This window comes from Mastigoproctus giganteus, chromosome 5, assembly GCF_048544385.1.
Source record: "Mastigoproctus giganteus isolate SK-2022 chromosome 5, ASM4854438v1, whole genome shotgun sequence".
In the NCBI taxonomy this organism is placed as follows: domain Eukaryota; kingdom Metazoa; phylum Arthropoda; class Arachnida; order Uropygi; family Thelyphonidae; genus Mastigoproctus; species Mastigoproctus giganteus.
In genome coordinates, this window is record NC_143579.1 from 234,846,564 (window position 1) to 234,864,006 (window position 17,443).

The 17,443-nt window shown below is 37.3% G+C and overlaps 1 protein-coding gene across 1 annotated transcript in view; it reads left to right on the forward strand.

Moving 5' to 3' along the window:
* Positions 1 to 15,792, forward strand: part of LOC150086294 (very long chain fatty acid elongase 4-like) — a 70,453-nt gene extending 54,661 nt beyond the window's left edge. The window contains exon 7 of the mRNA XM_090374854.1: positions 15,649 to 15,792. Within this exon, the coding sequence (XP_090230980.1) occupies positions 15,649 to 15,792 (144 nt within the window). The remainder of the gene's footprint in view (positions 1 to 15,648) is intronic.
* Positions 15,793 to 17,443: the final 1,651 nt, after the last annotated feature.

A 17,443-nucleotide genomic window follows, 5' to 3' on the forward strand; every position in this document is an offset into this window, starting at 1 on the left:
AAACTGTCAGCTTCAACTGCCTGTAAAGCAAAATTGTTCCAGTAATTAACAACTTGCTGGTTAAAAGAAAACTTCCTACAATCTGGTCTAAATCTCCTTCCCTGTAATTTGTATTTATTAGTATTAGTAATGGCCGCATGGTGCAAGAAAGCCTATGGCTTATGCTGCACTAGCCAACCCCCCCTCCCGAATAAAACGATGAATAAAAAAAAACTAATAATTAATAAAAGAAAAGAAAAGGAAATTAAACCTATCATCCTATGCATATCCCTCACTCGAAGGTACTATCCAGATGACCTTTGAATTTCCCCAAACTGTCAGCCTCTACCACCCATGTAGGCAACTTATTCCAGTAATTTATAACTTGCTGGCTAAAATAAAACTTCCTGCAGTCCAATCTAAACATCTCCCCCTGTAACTTGAATTTATGTCCCCTAGTTCTAACATCATTTATAATCTTGAAAATTTCATCCTCATTTATTTTACTGATGCCTCTCAGAGCCTTAAACACCTCAATCAAATCTCCTCTAAGGTGTCTAGTTTCCAAATTCGGCAACACACATATTTGAAGTCATTTGAACATTTGAACAAAAGCCTTATATAATGGGATTATCACGTCCCTATCTATACTTGCAAAAGTTCAATAGGACACCATGGGCCTTCCTTGCAACCTGTTTACAATGCTCAGAGAATTTCATGTCTGACCGTATCATAACACCCAAGTCCCTTTCCTTCAGTACTGGGTTTAGTTGAACTCCAAGTGAATAAGTTATTTTGGGATTACTGTTTCCCAGGTGTTACACTTTGTTGGATTAAAGCATAGCTGTCATTTTTCTGACCATTCCTGAAGTCCATCTAGGTCTCTCTGAAGAAGCTCAGCTTGACAGTGATCATTAACTACTCTACCAATTTTAACATCATCTGCAGATTTAGACATCACGTCCTCTATCCCTTCATCGATGTTGTTTATGAAAATTAAAAACAACAGTGGTCCTAATACTGATCCTTGGGGAACCCCACTTCTTACATCAACCCAATCTGAGGAATAGCCATCACAACCCTCTGCCTCCTGCCCTGAAGCCATCCTGCTATCCATCTAAGGATTTTCCTAGTGATTCCAACCTGTTCCAGCTTATAAAGCAACCGCTCATGTGGGACTGAGTCAAAAGCTTTGCTGAAATCTAAATAAACAACGTTGAAATTATTCCCTAAATCCAGCTCGTGAGTGACCCTTTCAAAATAGTGAACCAGATTTGTTAAACATGATTTTCCCTTTACAAAACTATGCTGAGTATCCTTGAGAATTTCAATTCGATCCAAATGATCCTGAATTCCACCCTTGATCATTGCCTCCATGATTAGTCTTGGCGCATTATAGTCAAAGCTGCTAATGCGCCAATAAAATCTAAATCAATCCAATCCAAAGCCTCCATGATTTTCCCTACCACTGAAGCCAGACTGACAGGTTGATAATTTCCCACTTACTCTTAGAGCCACCCTTATGTATTGGAGATACATTGCCACTTTTCCAATCCAAGGAAATCTCCCCAGAGTCTAGTGATTCTCGCATAATTAGCCTCAATGGTTCAGTGCACTTACTTGCTGCCTCCCTTAAGATTATAGGGTATATTCCATCAACTCCAGGAGCCTTACTGGCCTGTAAGCTCGAAAGTTTTTTCATTAAATAATCTTGCGAAATTTCAATATCATTAATTACATATTTTTCAACTTCACTCCCACAATTTCCCATTGCCACAAAAGGTTTTTCATCTGTAAATATTGATGCAAAATAACTGTTGAGTTCATCTGCAACGGAAGCTGGTGTATTTAATACTATCCCCTTTCCCTTACATAAAAGTCCGATCTGGTTTTTCCTGCTCTTCTTAGCATTTATATATGTGAAGAATTCCTTATCCCCCCTCTTTGTTCTGTTTGCTAGTGATTTCTCATAAATTGCCTTTGCTTGTTGAACCTTTTCTGTGGCTCTATTACAGATCAACTTGTAGCTGTTATAGGCTTCAGTTCTTTTTATTACTCTGTAACTTTTCCATGCCACCTATTTCTCAAGTAATGTGGCAACTTCACTATTAATCCAACTTGGAACCCTCCTCGTGGTGTATTTTTTTAATGATAAATACGCATTCAAGGCGTCTGTGATTAATGTTTTAAAAGCATACCACAGTTCAATTGTATTCATTCTTTGTGCGATATCTACCCAGTTAATAGAGGCAATGTAGCACCTTAAGGCATCATAATTTCCTTTTCTGAAATTATAACCCATTCCTTTGCCTTTTACTACTGCTACCTCTCTCTTCATCATCCACCGTAGAACTCCGTGATCACTTCCTGCTACTGGTTTCTCTACTGTCAGCCCTGTTATGTCATCTGATTCATGGGTGATGATGAGGTCTAGATATTCTTTTCTCTAGTACATTCCCTGACATGTTGATACAAATAATAGTGGTCTAGTTGATTTAAAAATTTGGTTCCCCATGTCGAGTTTCCTTCCCATTTACTCCAATCAATTAGAGGCAAATTGAAATCACCCATAATAAGACATTGACACTTACTTGCCCATTCCATTTGCATGTAGAGGCTTTCGTCATAATCTTCACAATCACCTGGTCTGTAGATTACTCCTACTCGCATTATACCTTTGTTTCCAACTATCTCACATCATACAGATTCTATACTAGCACGTGAAAGTCTGAATCCGGGAAAGCTATTGTCACACTCAGGCTGCTTCTGATAAGAATTACAGAATACATTATACTCCTAAATACATTATACAAGCTGTACTGAAACTCATCATCCCCTATTTCCGGGTGGCACCACGTTTCCATAAACCCTGTTATGTCCACGTTACTTGTTTTAACCAGCAGTTCAAATTCGCTCATTTTATTGACGACACTTCTAACATTACTATGTAAACAATTAAGACTTACTGTTCTTGTATATTTAACAACCCTAACACAACCCTTGAAGTTTTTTAGGCTCTCTTCCCTGGCATTAACTACCCGCTCACTTGAAAAGTTTCTGCCCCCAGAACATCTAGATAATATGTCCAGTTGGGGTAACAGATAAGAACTCTTGAGGTATGTGCAAGAGTTACTTTGACCAATATTATCAGATAAACGCATGTCAGTATTACCCACATCTCCCTGAACCTTTTAAGGTATCCTCAATAATACTGGCAAAAACTTTTGCACCACCTTTGTTTAAGTGTATCCCACCCATCTCTACAAAACAAATTCCTTCTACCTACAAGTGTGGGCCAAGCTGATAGAAATTTCCCCCCCAAAGCCTTGCAGAGTCCTTCAAGTCGTGAGTTAATCCACAAGGCTTTTAACATATAATTCCTCCTATCTGGGCAGAATTGCAGACACATAGACATTGTGGCCTAGCTCACGGCATTTCCTCAGCATGGTCCTGTATTTTTCCAACAAATCATCAGATCACGTATGTTTAATGTCATTAGTCCCCATATGAATAATAATATTCTCTTTACTCCCCTTAAAGCCGACCGGGCTAGCCGAGTGGGTAAAGTACCTGCCCGGCAACCCAAAGGTCGCGGGTTCGATTCCCGCCTCGGGCTTGGATCAAAGTACTGCAAAAAAAACCTTGGGAGGTGCAATATGGCCACAGAAGCCGATGCGCCAACAACTACCAAATCAAAAAAAAAAAAACAAAAAAAAAAAAACTCCCCTTAAAATCTGACAATCTGTTGGTGACATCATTAATAGTTGCTCCCGGCAGACATACCCTGGCTCTACTCCACCTATCCTTATTACAAAAAATATTTCCCGTTTCCCTGACAATAGTCTCCTAATAAAACAAAGTCCTTTTGAACCAGAGTAGTTTGCACTTGGTTTTTCTGTTTTGAGGCCCGAATTGGGAGTGCATCACTTGGTAGATTGCTGGAGTCTTGAGTCCCTGACGAGCTCCTAGATGCATTATTCCCCTTAGTTCTGGAATTATTTATGACTGAAAATTCTGCCTTCATTTATCTTACTAATCCTCCCAGAGCCTTATATAAACCTCAATCAGGTTCTCTGTGAACAAATTATGAGGTTGCCAAGCTCTTAGCCCACATAATTGAAAACTTTCTTCATAAGGTTGCCTTTTGCTGATCTCAAAGGTGCCCATTTTTGGACCCTTTCAAGGAGCTAAATGTCTTTTTTCAGATGAAGTCTCCATACTTGAACACAGTATTTCAAATGTGGTCTTACAATTGCCTTATACACTGATGAGCCAAAACATTATGATCACCTACCAAAAATGATGTTGTCCTCCATGTGCAGCCAAAACAGCTCGTACCCGGCAAGGCATGGATACTAAAAGATTTTTAAATGTGTCTTGTGGTATCTGGTACCAACACATAACCAGCAGATCCTTTAACTCCTGTAAGGTCATGGTTGAGACACCACAGATCGGAGTTGCTGTTCAAACACAAACCACAGATGCTCGATGGGATTGATATTTGGGGAATTTGGAGACCAGGGCAATACCGGGAAGTCTTCCTCGTGTTCCACAAACCAGTCTCAAACAATCTGGGTGGTGGCATGGCGCATTATCTTGCTGAAAGATGGCACTGACAGAGAGGGGGGGAAGACCATTGCCATGAAAGAGTGTACCTGGTCAGCAATGATGTTTAGCTAGGTGGTAGACATCAGAGTGCCCGGCACATGGATGACTGGACCCAGGTATCCCATCAAAGCATGCTGCCGCCGCCACCAGCTCATTTTCCTCTCACGGTGCATCCGGGTACCATCACTTCCTCAGGTAAACAACACACACGTACCCAGCCATCCACAAGGTGCAACAGGAAACGTGATTCGTCAGACCAGACAACCTTCTTCCAATCACTCAAGGTCCAATTTTGATGCTCACGTGCCCATTAAGCGCACCACAGTCACCCTTCTGTCGCCACATACCATCTGGGAGAGCTTTCATTCACCTCGAGCATCGATGAGCTGTGGTCATCCAACACCTTGGCGGTGGTTCGTTGGTTTTCTCTCCTCAGACCACTTTTGGTAGGTACTAACCACAGCTGACCATGAGCATCCCGTTTCAGATATGCTCTGACCTAGTCATCTGGTTATTACAATTTGGCCTTTGTCAAACTCGCTTAAGTCCCCTGCCTTTCCCGTCTGAAGAACAAGAGTAACGCTGATTAATGGAGCTCAGTATCATTTTTTTTAATACTGTGTCCCAACCTGCGCATGTGCCGTAGTTCACGTACAGTTGCTTTGATTTGCATAACGACTTGCTGGTCATAATGTTTTGGCTCATTGGTGTATAGTGGGATTGTAACCTCTCTATCCCTGTGGGATAGTGTTCAATAAATCATCGATAGGCCACCATGGGCTTTCTTGGCTGCTTGTTTACACTACTCAGAAGACTTCATTTCTGCCTATATCATAACTCACAAATCCCTTTCTTCCTTTTTGGTTTTAATTAAACCCCACCAAGTGTATAAGTTTTGGTTGTATAATTTATTTTTTGGTTGCTATTTTCCAAGTGTAAGTCCATGCATTTTGCTGCAATAAAGCATAACTTCCACTTTTCTGATCATTTTTGAAGCCCTTCAGGTCATCCTGAAGGGACATTGCTTGTCACTGATCATTAACAGCTATCCCAATCTTTATATCTTCTGTTAATTTTGGCGTCATGTCCTCTGTCCATTCATTGATATTGTTTATGAAAATCAGAAACAACAGTGATCCAAGAACTGGTCCTTGGAGGATCCCACTTCTGATATTACACCAATCTGAAGAATATCCATTAATCGCAACCCCCTGCCTTCTACCTTGCAAACACTCTGTGATCCATTTTAGAATCCTACCACTAATCCCAACATGTCCCAGCTTATACAGTAACCTCTCATGAGTCAAATTACGTTCTAAAATCCAAAATAAACCATGTTGAAATTATTCTCTATATCCAGCTTATGGGTAATTGTGTTAAAATAGCCTACTAAGTTAGTTGAACATGATTTTCCTTAAAAAAAAAAAAAAAACTGTTTCTGGCCTTCAGAATGCCATATCTTTGCACTCTTAATCATTGCTTCTAAGATTTTTGCTAGTACTGAAGTCAGACTAAGCAGTCTGTAGTTACCATCTTTATGTATTGGTGATATGTTGGTACCTCTCCAGTCCTAGGGAATATCTCCCGAGTCCAAATATGCCCTCATAATTAATCTCAGCTGTTCAATACACTCTCTGGCTTCAATTTTTAAAATTACTGAGTATATATGATCAACTCCAAAAGCCTTGCTTGTTTTTAGGCTTGAAAGTTTTTCTAATAAAAAGTGATCTGTAATTTAAAAATTGCTAATTTCGTATTAGCATTAGTAGTGGCATAAGAAGCATAAAAAAAAAAACAAAAAAAAAAAAAAAAAAAGAAAACACCTTCCTATTTCACCTATCCATTCTCTCCAAACGTTTGTCTAGTTCTTCCTTGAATTTATTTAAGCTATCAACTTTCACAATGGATGGATGTTTCTTTCAGCAATCAACCACTTGCTGACTAAAGGCAAATTTCTTTACACCTGTTCTGCAACCATCTTTTCTCAGTTTGAATTTATATCCCCCCTGAAGTGCATAATCTGAGCAAGTGGAAGAATCCCATCAGCATTAAGCTTGCTGAAACCATTCAAAGCCTAAACCACCTCAAACAGATCGTCTCACAGGTGACTAGTCTCGAACTCTGTGATTTGCAGAACTTTTATTGGTAAGAGCACCCCATTGTTTCCCTCACCATTCTCATTGCTCTTCTCTGTACTCATTCCAGCAGCTCTACATCCTTCCTAAAATGAGGCCTCCAGACCTATATGCAGTACTCAAGTTGTGACCTGACCATTGCAGTACAAAGGAATAATGACCTCCATATCCCTGGTAGCAGAATTGCTGTATATCATTGACAAAACCCATGAGCTGTCCTGGCAGCCTGTCTGTACTGCTCAGAGAACTTCATATCTGACTGCACAATTATGCCCAGGTCTTTTTTCATTCTCCACTACCTTCAGTGTAGTAACACACAGTTGGTGCATTACTCTGGGGTTACTACTATCCATAGACAAAATGCCATGAGCTGTCCTGACAACCTGTTTTCATTGCTGAGAGAACCTTATCAGAATGCACAAATATTTCTTGGTCTTTTTAATTTTACATTGCCCTGAATATAGTACCAACACAGTTGGTATGTTACTCTGAGATTACTGCTACCTGTATGCAGTAACTTGCACTTATCAATGTCAAACTTCAACTGCCATTTCTCATGCCATTGACCTAATTTGTTTAGAACTTATTGCAGTAGCTTAACCTGATTACTGCCATTAACCACCTTGCCAACCTTTGTATCACCTGCAAAGTTAGACGTTAACCCTGATATACCTTCATCAATATCATTAATAAATATAGAAATTAATAAATATAGAAAACAACAATGGGCCTAGCACTGAGCCTTGGGAGAATCTGCTAATAACATTAGTCCCTAAAAAGCAATGTCCATTAATAGCCACTCTGTCTTCTCCCACTCAATCATCCCTTTATCCAGAGCAGTAACTTACCCTTCATGCTACACTGCTTCCTTTCTTTTATTTAGCAATCTTTTATTTGCAGCAGTATCAGAAGCTTTCCTGAAATCCAAGTACAGTTGAAGCTCATTAATACAAAGTTCAAGGGACCTAAATTTTCACTTTTTATAATAACAAGGTCCTCCAAAAGTGTAAAAATTTTACTGTTCCCCCCCCCTTCTTTTTTGGTACGTACTATATATCTAATAATAATATAATAAATAATAATACAGTAGAACATCGTTTATCTGGAAGTCAGTTATTTATTATTTTTCTCAGTTTTTTTTTTTTTTTTTTTTTTTTTTCAGTAAGTTCATCAAAATGTTCCTTTTTTTCTGAAGCCATTCTTCTCTCCACTTTTAAAATGGCAACGAAAACAGCACTGAAATGGGCAGAAAACCTGTAAGAATGCGATATAATCAAATTGATATTATTAAAGAACTTGAGAGATTTAGCAGCAAAAAAAAAGTCACAACAAATAAAACAAAAAAGCGATTGAACATTATTTTAAAAAATTACTTAATTTTTTTCCACATAAAATTTGCAGTAAAATAAACCTATCCGAATATACACACACATGTAAACGTGTCAATTTTTATGTATAAGTTATTATTTTTAAAATTAAATAAAGTTATTTGTTTCACACTATTTAAAGTCTTTTTCTTTTACTTTAATATATTATAATAGAATTTATTTAATTTTACCTTATATCCAGAAAATCCAGAAAATTTTTCTATCTGGAAGAGGTCTGACATTAATTATTCTGGATAACTGATGCTCTACTATAATATCAAAAATAAATGACAAAATAGATTAATTTAAATTAATAAAATAAAGTAACGAAAAAAAATAAAAAACAAAAGCCTTCTCTAAACAATATGAAATAGGAATAACACATTTTTTAAAGATTTTATTTTATTTGTAAGATAAATTAAGAGAAAAGCAAATTGGTGGAAATGAAGATATTGTACAGTATATATTTTGATATATACAATATTTTAGTATCACAGTAAAAAGAATTACAAGCTTAATATAAAAGGAGACATACAAACCATTTTAATAAATTTTTCTAATTTAAAGAAAGAATCCAATGTTGTTTGCACAGTTTTTGTCCTATATGCATTTTTAACTACAGCACACGCATTATCAAATGCAATAGTTGTTTATCAACTTTACTGCAGGCCCATTCTATATTATGCCCAATGCATTTTGGGCATTTTTTTTAGATGTGTGTGTGTGTGCTGCTTCACTTTCGGTGTTAGCATTAGCATTAGTAGAGGCATATGATGCAAAAAAGCAAGCTTATTCAGCATCAGCCAAAAAAAAAAAAAAAAACACACCACTCCCATTTCACCCCTCCGTTCGCTTGAAATACCTGTCCAGTTGAGCCTTAAATTTGTTTAGGCTATCAACTTCAACAACAAGTGATGGAAGTCGGTTCCACCAACCAACCACCCGCTGGCCAAAGGCAAATTTCCGCACATCTATCCGACATCCGTCCTTCCTCAATTTGAATTTATGCCCTCTGAGCAAGATGAAGAATCCCATTGGCATTGAGCATGCTCAAACCATTCAAAGCCTTATACACCTCTATCAGATCACCTCGCCGGTGCCTAGTCTCCAGACTCTGTAATTTGCAAAACTTAAGCCTTTCTTCGTAAGAGCAACCCTTTGTTCCATTCACTAATCTTGTTGCCCTTCTCTGTACCCGTTCCAGCAGCTCTACATCCTTCTTGAAATGAGGCCTCCAGACCTGTATACAGTACTCAAGATGTGGCCTAACCATTGCCTTATACAAGGGAATAATCACCTCCTTATCCCTGCTAGAAAAATTCCTGTATATCATTGACAAGACATCATGAGCTACTCTTGCAGCTCGTCTGCACTGCTCAGAGAACTTCATATCTGCCTGCACAATTACCCCCAGGTCCTTTTCATTCTCCACCACTGTCAGTGTAGTACCGCAGAGTTGATACGTTGCTCTGGGGTTACTGTTTCCCATATGTAGTACTTTACATTTGTCAATGTTAAATTTCATTTGCCACCTCTCAGCCCATCTGTTCAACCTTTCCAGATCCTGTTGCAGCAGCATAGCGTCAGTGGTGTCCTTAACAACCCTGCCAACCTTTGTATCATCTGCAAACTTGGACATTAAACTTGATATCCCATCATCATTATCATTCATAAACACCGAAAACAACAACGGACCCAACACTGAACCCTGAGGAACTCCACTAATAACATTAGTCCACGTTGAGCAGTGTCCATTGATTACCACTCTCTGTCTTCTGCCACTCAACCATCCCCTTATCCATAGCAGCAATTTGCCTCCAATGCCACACTGCTCCAATTTGTGCAGCAGTCTTCCATGTGCAACAGTATCAAAAGCCTTTCTAAGATCCAAATACAGTCGATTCCGGTTATTTGGGACACATCGGGACTAGTGCATTTTGGCCCGATTAAGCGGCTGCCCCAATTATCCGAAGTTTCACGTAAATAGTTAAAAATACAATTCCCCCCCCTTTACAATTAGTTCACTGTACAATCAAATCACGTTACGACGAACTCAAAATAGTAAAGTACCATTCACTATACGATGTGCAGTAAGCGCCGGTCATTATGATCACGTTTGTAAATTGAATTTTAATTCTATTAAACAGCGATTCTAATTAGCGAAAATAGGAGGAATATTATCCACAGGCTATAAAAGTAAAGATATATTAAGCAGAAATTTACATTTTATTACCTTACCAATTAAAAAATTAAATGATACGTGAAAATCGGAAGAATATACGTGATAATCGGAATAATTGATACGTACTGTAATATGTACATACTAACTAAACTAGTTGACATTTCTGTTCACTGACATTTGTTGGTGGGGGCTGAAATTTAAAACAGTAAAATGATAAGCAATCAATAACAAAGAACAGGGCACACACAAATTGCAAGTAACACAATATGTGCAAGTGAGAACGGAGTAACAAATTAGGAAGCTTTAAAAATAGGAATGAAGAGAAGATTCTGAAAATTATTTTTTTTATATGATTGAAAATTCCATGGAAGTGTAAACACATTTTACCATAATAACCCACAGAATTCCAGCTGCCGGTATTATCGCAAATTCAATAAGATCGAGTTTACTGTCCGTTTATGATAGATTGCACTAACAGAAAAGCGCAATAAACAGGTGACTGCTAATTGTTTTTATTGTTTTATGGTTGTGACCTCCAGAAATCCGACCGAACTACGTGGTATGGTCGGAGACAATCGTAGGGTAATCTCCAGTGCTGAGGTCTCCTGCCCCGATTAAACGGCATTTTGTCCCAATTAAGCGAAGTAAACCCTGGCTATTTTCTCGATTGGTTTTTGTTTTTTAAGATTTGCCCCAAATAAACGGCTGCCCCGATTAACCGGTGGCCCAAATAACCGGAATCCACTGTATATAATATCAAAGTTATTCCCTGCATCCAGTTCTTTTGTGACTACATCATAGTATCCAATCAAATTGGTCAGGCAAGACCATGCTGCGTCTGAGCTATAACTGAATTCTTGTCTAGATGATCCTGCAGTGCTTCTTTAACCAGTGCCTCCATTAATTTACCTGGAACAGAAGTTAAACTAACAGGTCTATAATTATTTGTGTCAGCCTTTGATCCTCCTTTGTGAATTGGGGTTACATTTGCACATCTCCAGTCTATGGGTACCTCCCCTGAGTCCAAAGAAGCTCTCATAGTTATGGCTAGGGGTTTGCTTACTTCCTTTGCTGCCTCCTTTAATATAACTGGATAGATCCCATCCACCCCAGGTGCCTTTTTTTATGTTTATCCTCAACAATCTCTCCTCCACTTTCCTCTCAGTTATTACAAAATCATCCAGCTCACTGCCAATGTTTACTTTACCTACATCATTCTCCTTCCTGAATAACTCCTCATGTGTGAATGTAGATGCAAAATACTTGTTTAGATTGTTAGCCACCTGAGCAGGATCCTCAACTGTTGAACCATCAATATCCAGTGGACCAATCTGATTCATCCCTTTCCTTCTTGAGTTTAAATAGGTAAAGAACTCTTTTCTGTTTTTCTTTGCATCCTTTGCCGAGGATTTTTCGTAGTCTGCCTTTGCCTGCCTAATCTCCTTTGTGACTTGGTTACAGACCAACTTATATCTATCATAGGCTTCCATGTCACCCATTAATTTGTATGTATCCCATGCATTTTTCTTCTCTGCCACATGTCTCATTAGTTCATCTGACATCCATTTAGGCCTAAACCTTGAACAATATTTCTTAGTTGGTATGTGAAGCCTGGTAGCCTCCAAGATTAGTTCCTTGAATGCTTCCCATTTTGAGTTTGCTGTCGGTAACATCAGTTGGTCCCACTGTATAGAATTTAAATAGTCTCAGACCATCATAGTCGCCTTTACGAAAACAAAAACCCTTCCCTTTACCTCTGATGGTAGTTACCTCCTTGAGTAAATCCCACTTCAACACACTGTGATCACTGCCACCTAGTGGTTCATTTATCTGCAGATTCTTAATGCATGAAGAATCACTACTGATAATCAGATCAAGAGTATTACTCCCTCTTGTTGCCGCACGAACATACTGATGTAGAAAACAATCATCCAATAAATCCACAAAAGCCTTGCTAGTGTGCGAGTGACCAACCCACAAATTCCAGTCAATATCTGGGAAATTAAAATCCCCCATTATAAGACTCTCTGATTTACTGGCCACTCTATTTCCCTGTACAATATCTTATTATACTCATCAGAGTCATTAGGCCTATAGCACACTCCTACTCTCAATTTTGATTTCCCTATGCTTATGTCACACCAAACTGACTCGACACTGCCCTGTCCATCGATGTCGACTGGCTTCACTTCCTTGGACTTTATGTGTTTCTTAACTAATAGCATAACCCCTCCTCCCCTCCCCTCCTGTCCTGTCTATCCTTTCTATACACATTGTATTCCCCAAATTCCAGTTCTGCATTCCTTATATCTGTGTGACACCACGTCTCTGATATCCTAACAATATCTGCCTTTGATTTTTGAGCAATACCTCAAATTCATCAAATTTATTTACCAAACTCCTAGCATTGGTGTACACGCAGGTGTACATGCACCTGTTTCTATTCTTGGCTACCCTAACACAACCCATGTGTTTACTTCTACCGCAATAACTCCCAGCAGTCTCTGAAATATCCTGCATCTTGTTTTTCAGGCTTCTGCTCATTTCAATAGAAGCAGTGCAAGAATCACTTCCGCCTCTGCCAGTGGCTACTGTTAATCTATTAGTCCTTGTATCCCCCCCAAACTAGCAGTTTTCCGACCCACCTAACTCTGCCTCGACAGCATCAGCAAAAATGTTTGCACCCTTTCTATTTAAGTGTATCCCATCCCTGTAGAAGCAATCTCTCCTGGTAACAAAAGTGTTGCTGGTAACAAAAACATCATTTTGCTTGGTGATCAGCAGCCTTTCTGGTGTTGGCATTGCTGTGATAGCAGCGTCATCCACCTTTACAAACTCTTCAAATTCATTCAACAAAATCCATATACTCCTTCAAATTCCTCCATTTATCAATGTTATTATCACATTTGTCTGCTGGAACATGGTTTTTGATGATATTCTCTCCAAAGCCACTCTTACTGAACCAGTTGATTATTACACTTGATGCAATACTGTCCCAAGCAAAAACAAGATTACGGATAGCATCCAGGACATTCCAGTTTGGTGAAAATTGTACCTTATTAGGCAGGCTCTTATACGTTCTCTTGAGGTTATAAATAAGGTACTGATCATGTGGCTGCATAAAACTGGTGGTATTGGGAGGTAAAAACAACAGCCGTATATTTGTCAGTTGTGTCTCGGCAGAATGTGCTGTATAATGATTTAGAATCATCAACATGTTCCTTTTTTCTGAAGCCATTCTTCTCTCCACTTTTAATATCCCTTACTGAAAAATTTTGACTGTAAGCAAAACACTTCTGTTGGCCTCGTAATCACAGGGAAGTTGAATATCTTCTTTAAAACATCTTGGCTTGGAAAACTTACAAATCGCAAGCGGGCATAGTTTTGTACTGCCATCTGAATTGAAGCATAACAGAACAGCGAGTCTTTGTTTACTTCATTTTCCACTATGACAGGACTCTCCTTGAACAGCAAATGTTTTTTTGTTTGGCAGCAAAATATAAAATAAACCTATCTTGTCAAGATTAAAAATATCCTTTGCCTCATATTTTTCAAGCATGGACTGTACAGAAACACAACCAGTCTAGCCTTTTCCTTGTCTACTAATCCAGACTCGCTGCAAACATTTTGCAAAACCAAGTTATTCTTGTCTTTAAATCTTTGGAGCCAGTCACTGCTGCATTTGAAGTCGCTAATTCCATGTTGCTGAGCTAGATAATTTTCCTTTTCTTGCAAAATCAGACCTGAAATTGTGCAAATTAGATGCACAGGTTTGTTGGTACTATTCAAAGTTTTGTTTCAAGCTCATGTTTTGCACAAGGAATTTGTTTCCTGGTTTTTATCGCTGCCCCAGTGTCACACACTTCAAGTTTTTTTCTGTTTTTCAATATTGTAGATAAAGGAAAGTTGTATTCCTTTTGCCATGTCTATTTTATTTCTATCCATCCTATCAGCCTCTTGTATAATTTTCAGTTTAATTTCTAGGCTTGATTCTGTCCATTTACATTTTTTTGCCATAACACTGCTAGATGAGATTTAATAAAAACAATTTTAAATTAATTTAAAGACACAAGTTCCAAAAAAAGACATCAGCTCAGATAAAATGGCACAAAAAATAGATTGCTGTATACAGTAGCAAAAGACTTTGAACTGGCTTAACAATTGCAACTGACCTTAATCCTGTGGAGAGCAATGGAATGTGTATGTAAACAACTTAGAAAAACTGTTTTTATTCTTTTGATGTTAAATTAATTAACAGCTCATCCTTCACAATGACATTTTTCAGAGTGCACTAACATTGTAGCTACCATAAACTGGTTTTGCTTACACAAAAGTAAATTCTAACAAGTCAGTGCCATCCTTTGGGAAACAAGAAACTGGTCAGCCAGAGGCAGTAATAGGGGCAATAATTGGACAGCTGTGCCAAGATTTGTATTAAACATGCAAAATAACAATATTTATTTCTCACAGGGTGAAAATGAACTTTATAATTCATATTAACCGAATTTTGTTATGAATGAATATATTTACCTAGAAAAGCCTATCCTTTCATAGGGGAATGATATGTGCTTCATATAAATGGGTACTTTGTATAAACCGAGTTTGTATTAACGAGATTTTACTGTATATGATATCAAAATTATATTTCTCATCCATTGTTACTGCATTATAATATCCAATCACATTGGTCAGACAAGATTGCCCTTTAACAAATCCATGCTGTGACTGCAGTATAAATTCATTTCTGTGTAGATAATCATGCATTATTGCTTTAACCAGAGACTCCGTTATCTTCCCCAGAACAGAAGTTAAGCTAACTGGTCTGTAATGTCTGCAGTTACTCATGTCACCCCTTGATCTCCCTTTTGTGAATTGGGGATACATTTGCACATCTCCAGTTCATGGGGAACCTCTTTTGAATCCAAAGACCCACAGCAAGACTTGAAATCCCCCAACACCTTGCTTCCCAGTCTTCTGCATGTTCCAATAGAAGAAGTGCAAGAATCGCTTTCACCTCTGCCTCTGCCTCTAGCTCTAGTTAATCTATTAGTCTATGTATTCCCCCCCCAAGTTAGTAATCTTCTGAACCACCTATCACTGTCCTGATAGCATCAGCAAATGTTCTTGCACCTTTTCTATTTAAGTGTATCCCATGCCAGTATAAGCAGTCTCTTCTGTTAACAAGCAGATTCAAATTTAGTGGTGTTTCCCTGATGGCACTAGGTCCAAATTACATAAAATATCAATGTAAGTGGAGATAAAAACAAACCAGAACAATGTGACATTGTGTGTGTGTGTGTGTGTGTGTGTGTGTGTGTGTGTGTGTGTGTGTGTGTGTGTGTGTGTGTGGATTTAATTTTATTATTTTTATTTTCAGGTAACAAAGAAAGAAGTACACTCGAATGGGTACTTAATGAATGGAACATCAGAGATAATTGATTATTATAAGGAATCAAATTGCCGAAGGAGACCACGAAATGGACAGAAATCATCAGAAAAGCACGTTACTCGAAGGCCTTAATGGTTTCCACCTTAGTGATTCTTTGTTCTGTGCATTAATAGAACAGAAACAGTTTTATAACTTGCATTTAATGATACTATGAAGAATATTCTGGCAGACATTTTGGTGAATTCGCAAGTAGAAGTTTTAATTAAGTTCTGCAAGAAATTATCGAGAAAGAAGAGAGGAGTATAGTCATTGAAATATTGTTTTGTTGTTCTTTAATAGATAACAGAGTAATAGAGTCACACTACTGATGGCTATCATTGGTAATATTTATTAAATAACATAAAATATTTGTTAAAATTAGCTTCACGGTAGTGTTAAAGATAAAACACCATTTAACTCAGAATACATGATCTGTTTTTGAAGCAGAAATTCAATTTTTTGCATATTCATTTTCAATCTTATAAGTGGAACTTCATTTATATGGGATGAATTATGGAGTTATTTTAATTATTAGAAGTAGCAAAAATAATATTGAATCATAAAATCTCAGGTTTTTTCAGGTTTGATATAATTTGAAAGAATGTGACACTAATACAAAATGGGCTGTTTTTATTGTAATACAAAATTTTGGCTGTTTTTATTGGTGAGATAATCATTAAAAACAACCATATAGAATTACAAGTACTAGAAAATTGTCTGTGTTATAGTTATTTTTTTATTTACTTTATTTTAGTTCAAAGCAAAATGCTCTTTATGGGAAAATGTAAGAAATACAATATTTATTATTTGAGGAATATCAGACTAATTTACGAGATGAGTAAATTTTATAGTGGTGATTGATGTTATCAGCTTGGTTTTAAAACAGAAATTATGTAATATGATATATCATATTACATAATACTGTTTTTTCAAGTTTCACTTGAAAAACTAGTTTGTGTGTGTGTGTGTGTACACACAGTGGCACCTTGTATTACTTTACCTTGTAATGAACTAATTTGTACGAAGCCCTAGGAAAAAATATTAACTTAAAAACTAAAACATTAGGTGAAATAAATGATTTATACTAATAAAATAAAACTGTCAATAAATACATACACCTCTGTGTTTGTTTACATTGTGCATGCCAATTAGCATTTGTGTAGCTGCATGCTGATTAATAATTAGTATGAGCGGCTTATATTGAAAGTGCTTGCTCAGCCTTATGTTATTCACTGTGTTTGTTTTCATCAGGAACAGAAATTATGTAATATGATTACATAATTTATATTAATACAACTCACCATTTCAGATATATTCAAGTACTTGCCTGTCTTATGATTTTTATTTATTAACTGTCTTTGTATGATCATATTTTTCACATTTATGATGTAAATTTAACATCTGTATATGATACAGTAGTGTGCTTAGTTGGAATCACTTATGGAGATGTGATCTGTTTTTGCATAACACAACCTCAGGAACCAATTAATACTGCAGTATAAGGTGCCAGTAAAACACACACACACACACTATTCAGATGAAGTCTTAAGCAATATTTCATCGTATTACATTATCATTTGTAAATGTTATAGTATAATGTTTTTATAATGGCATATTAACATAAAACTCCTTTAAAACATAAAATTATGTTTTAAGGGTTTTATTTTGTGCTAGGGCAAAACAAGCATTTTATCTGAAACTGTTTCAGATAAATTTCCTTAAAATGGAAAATGTAGGCTAAATA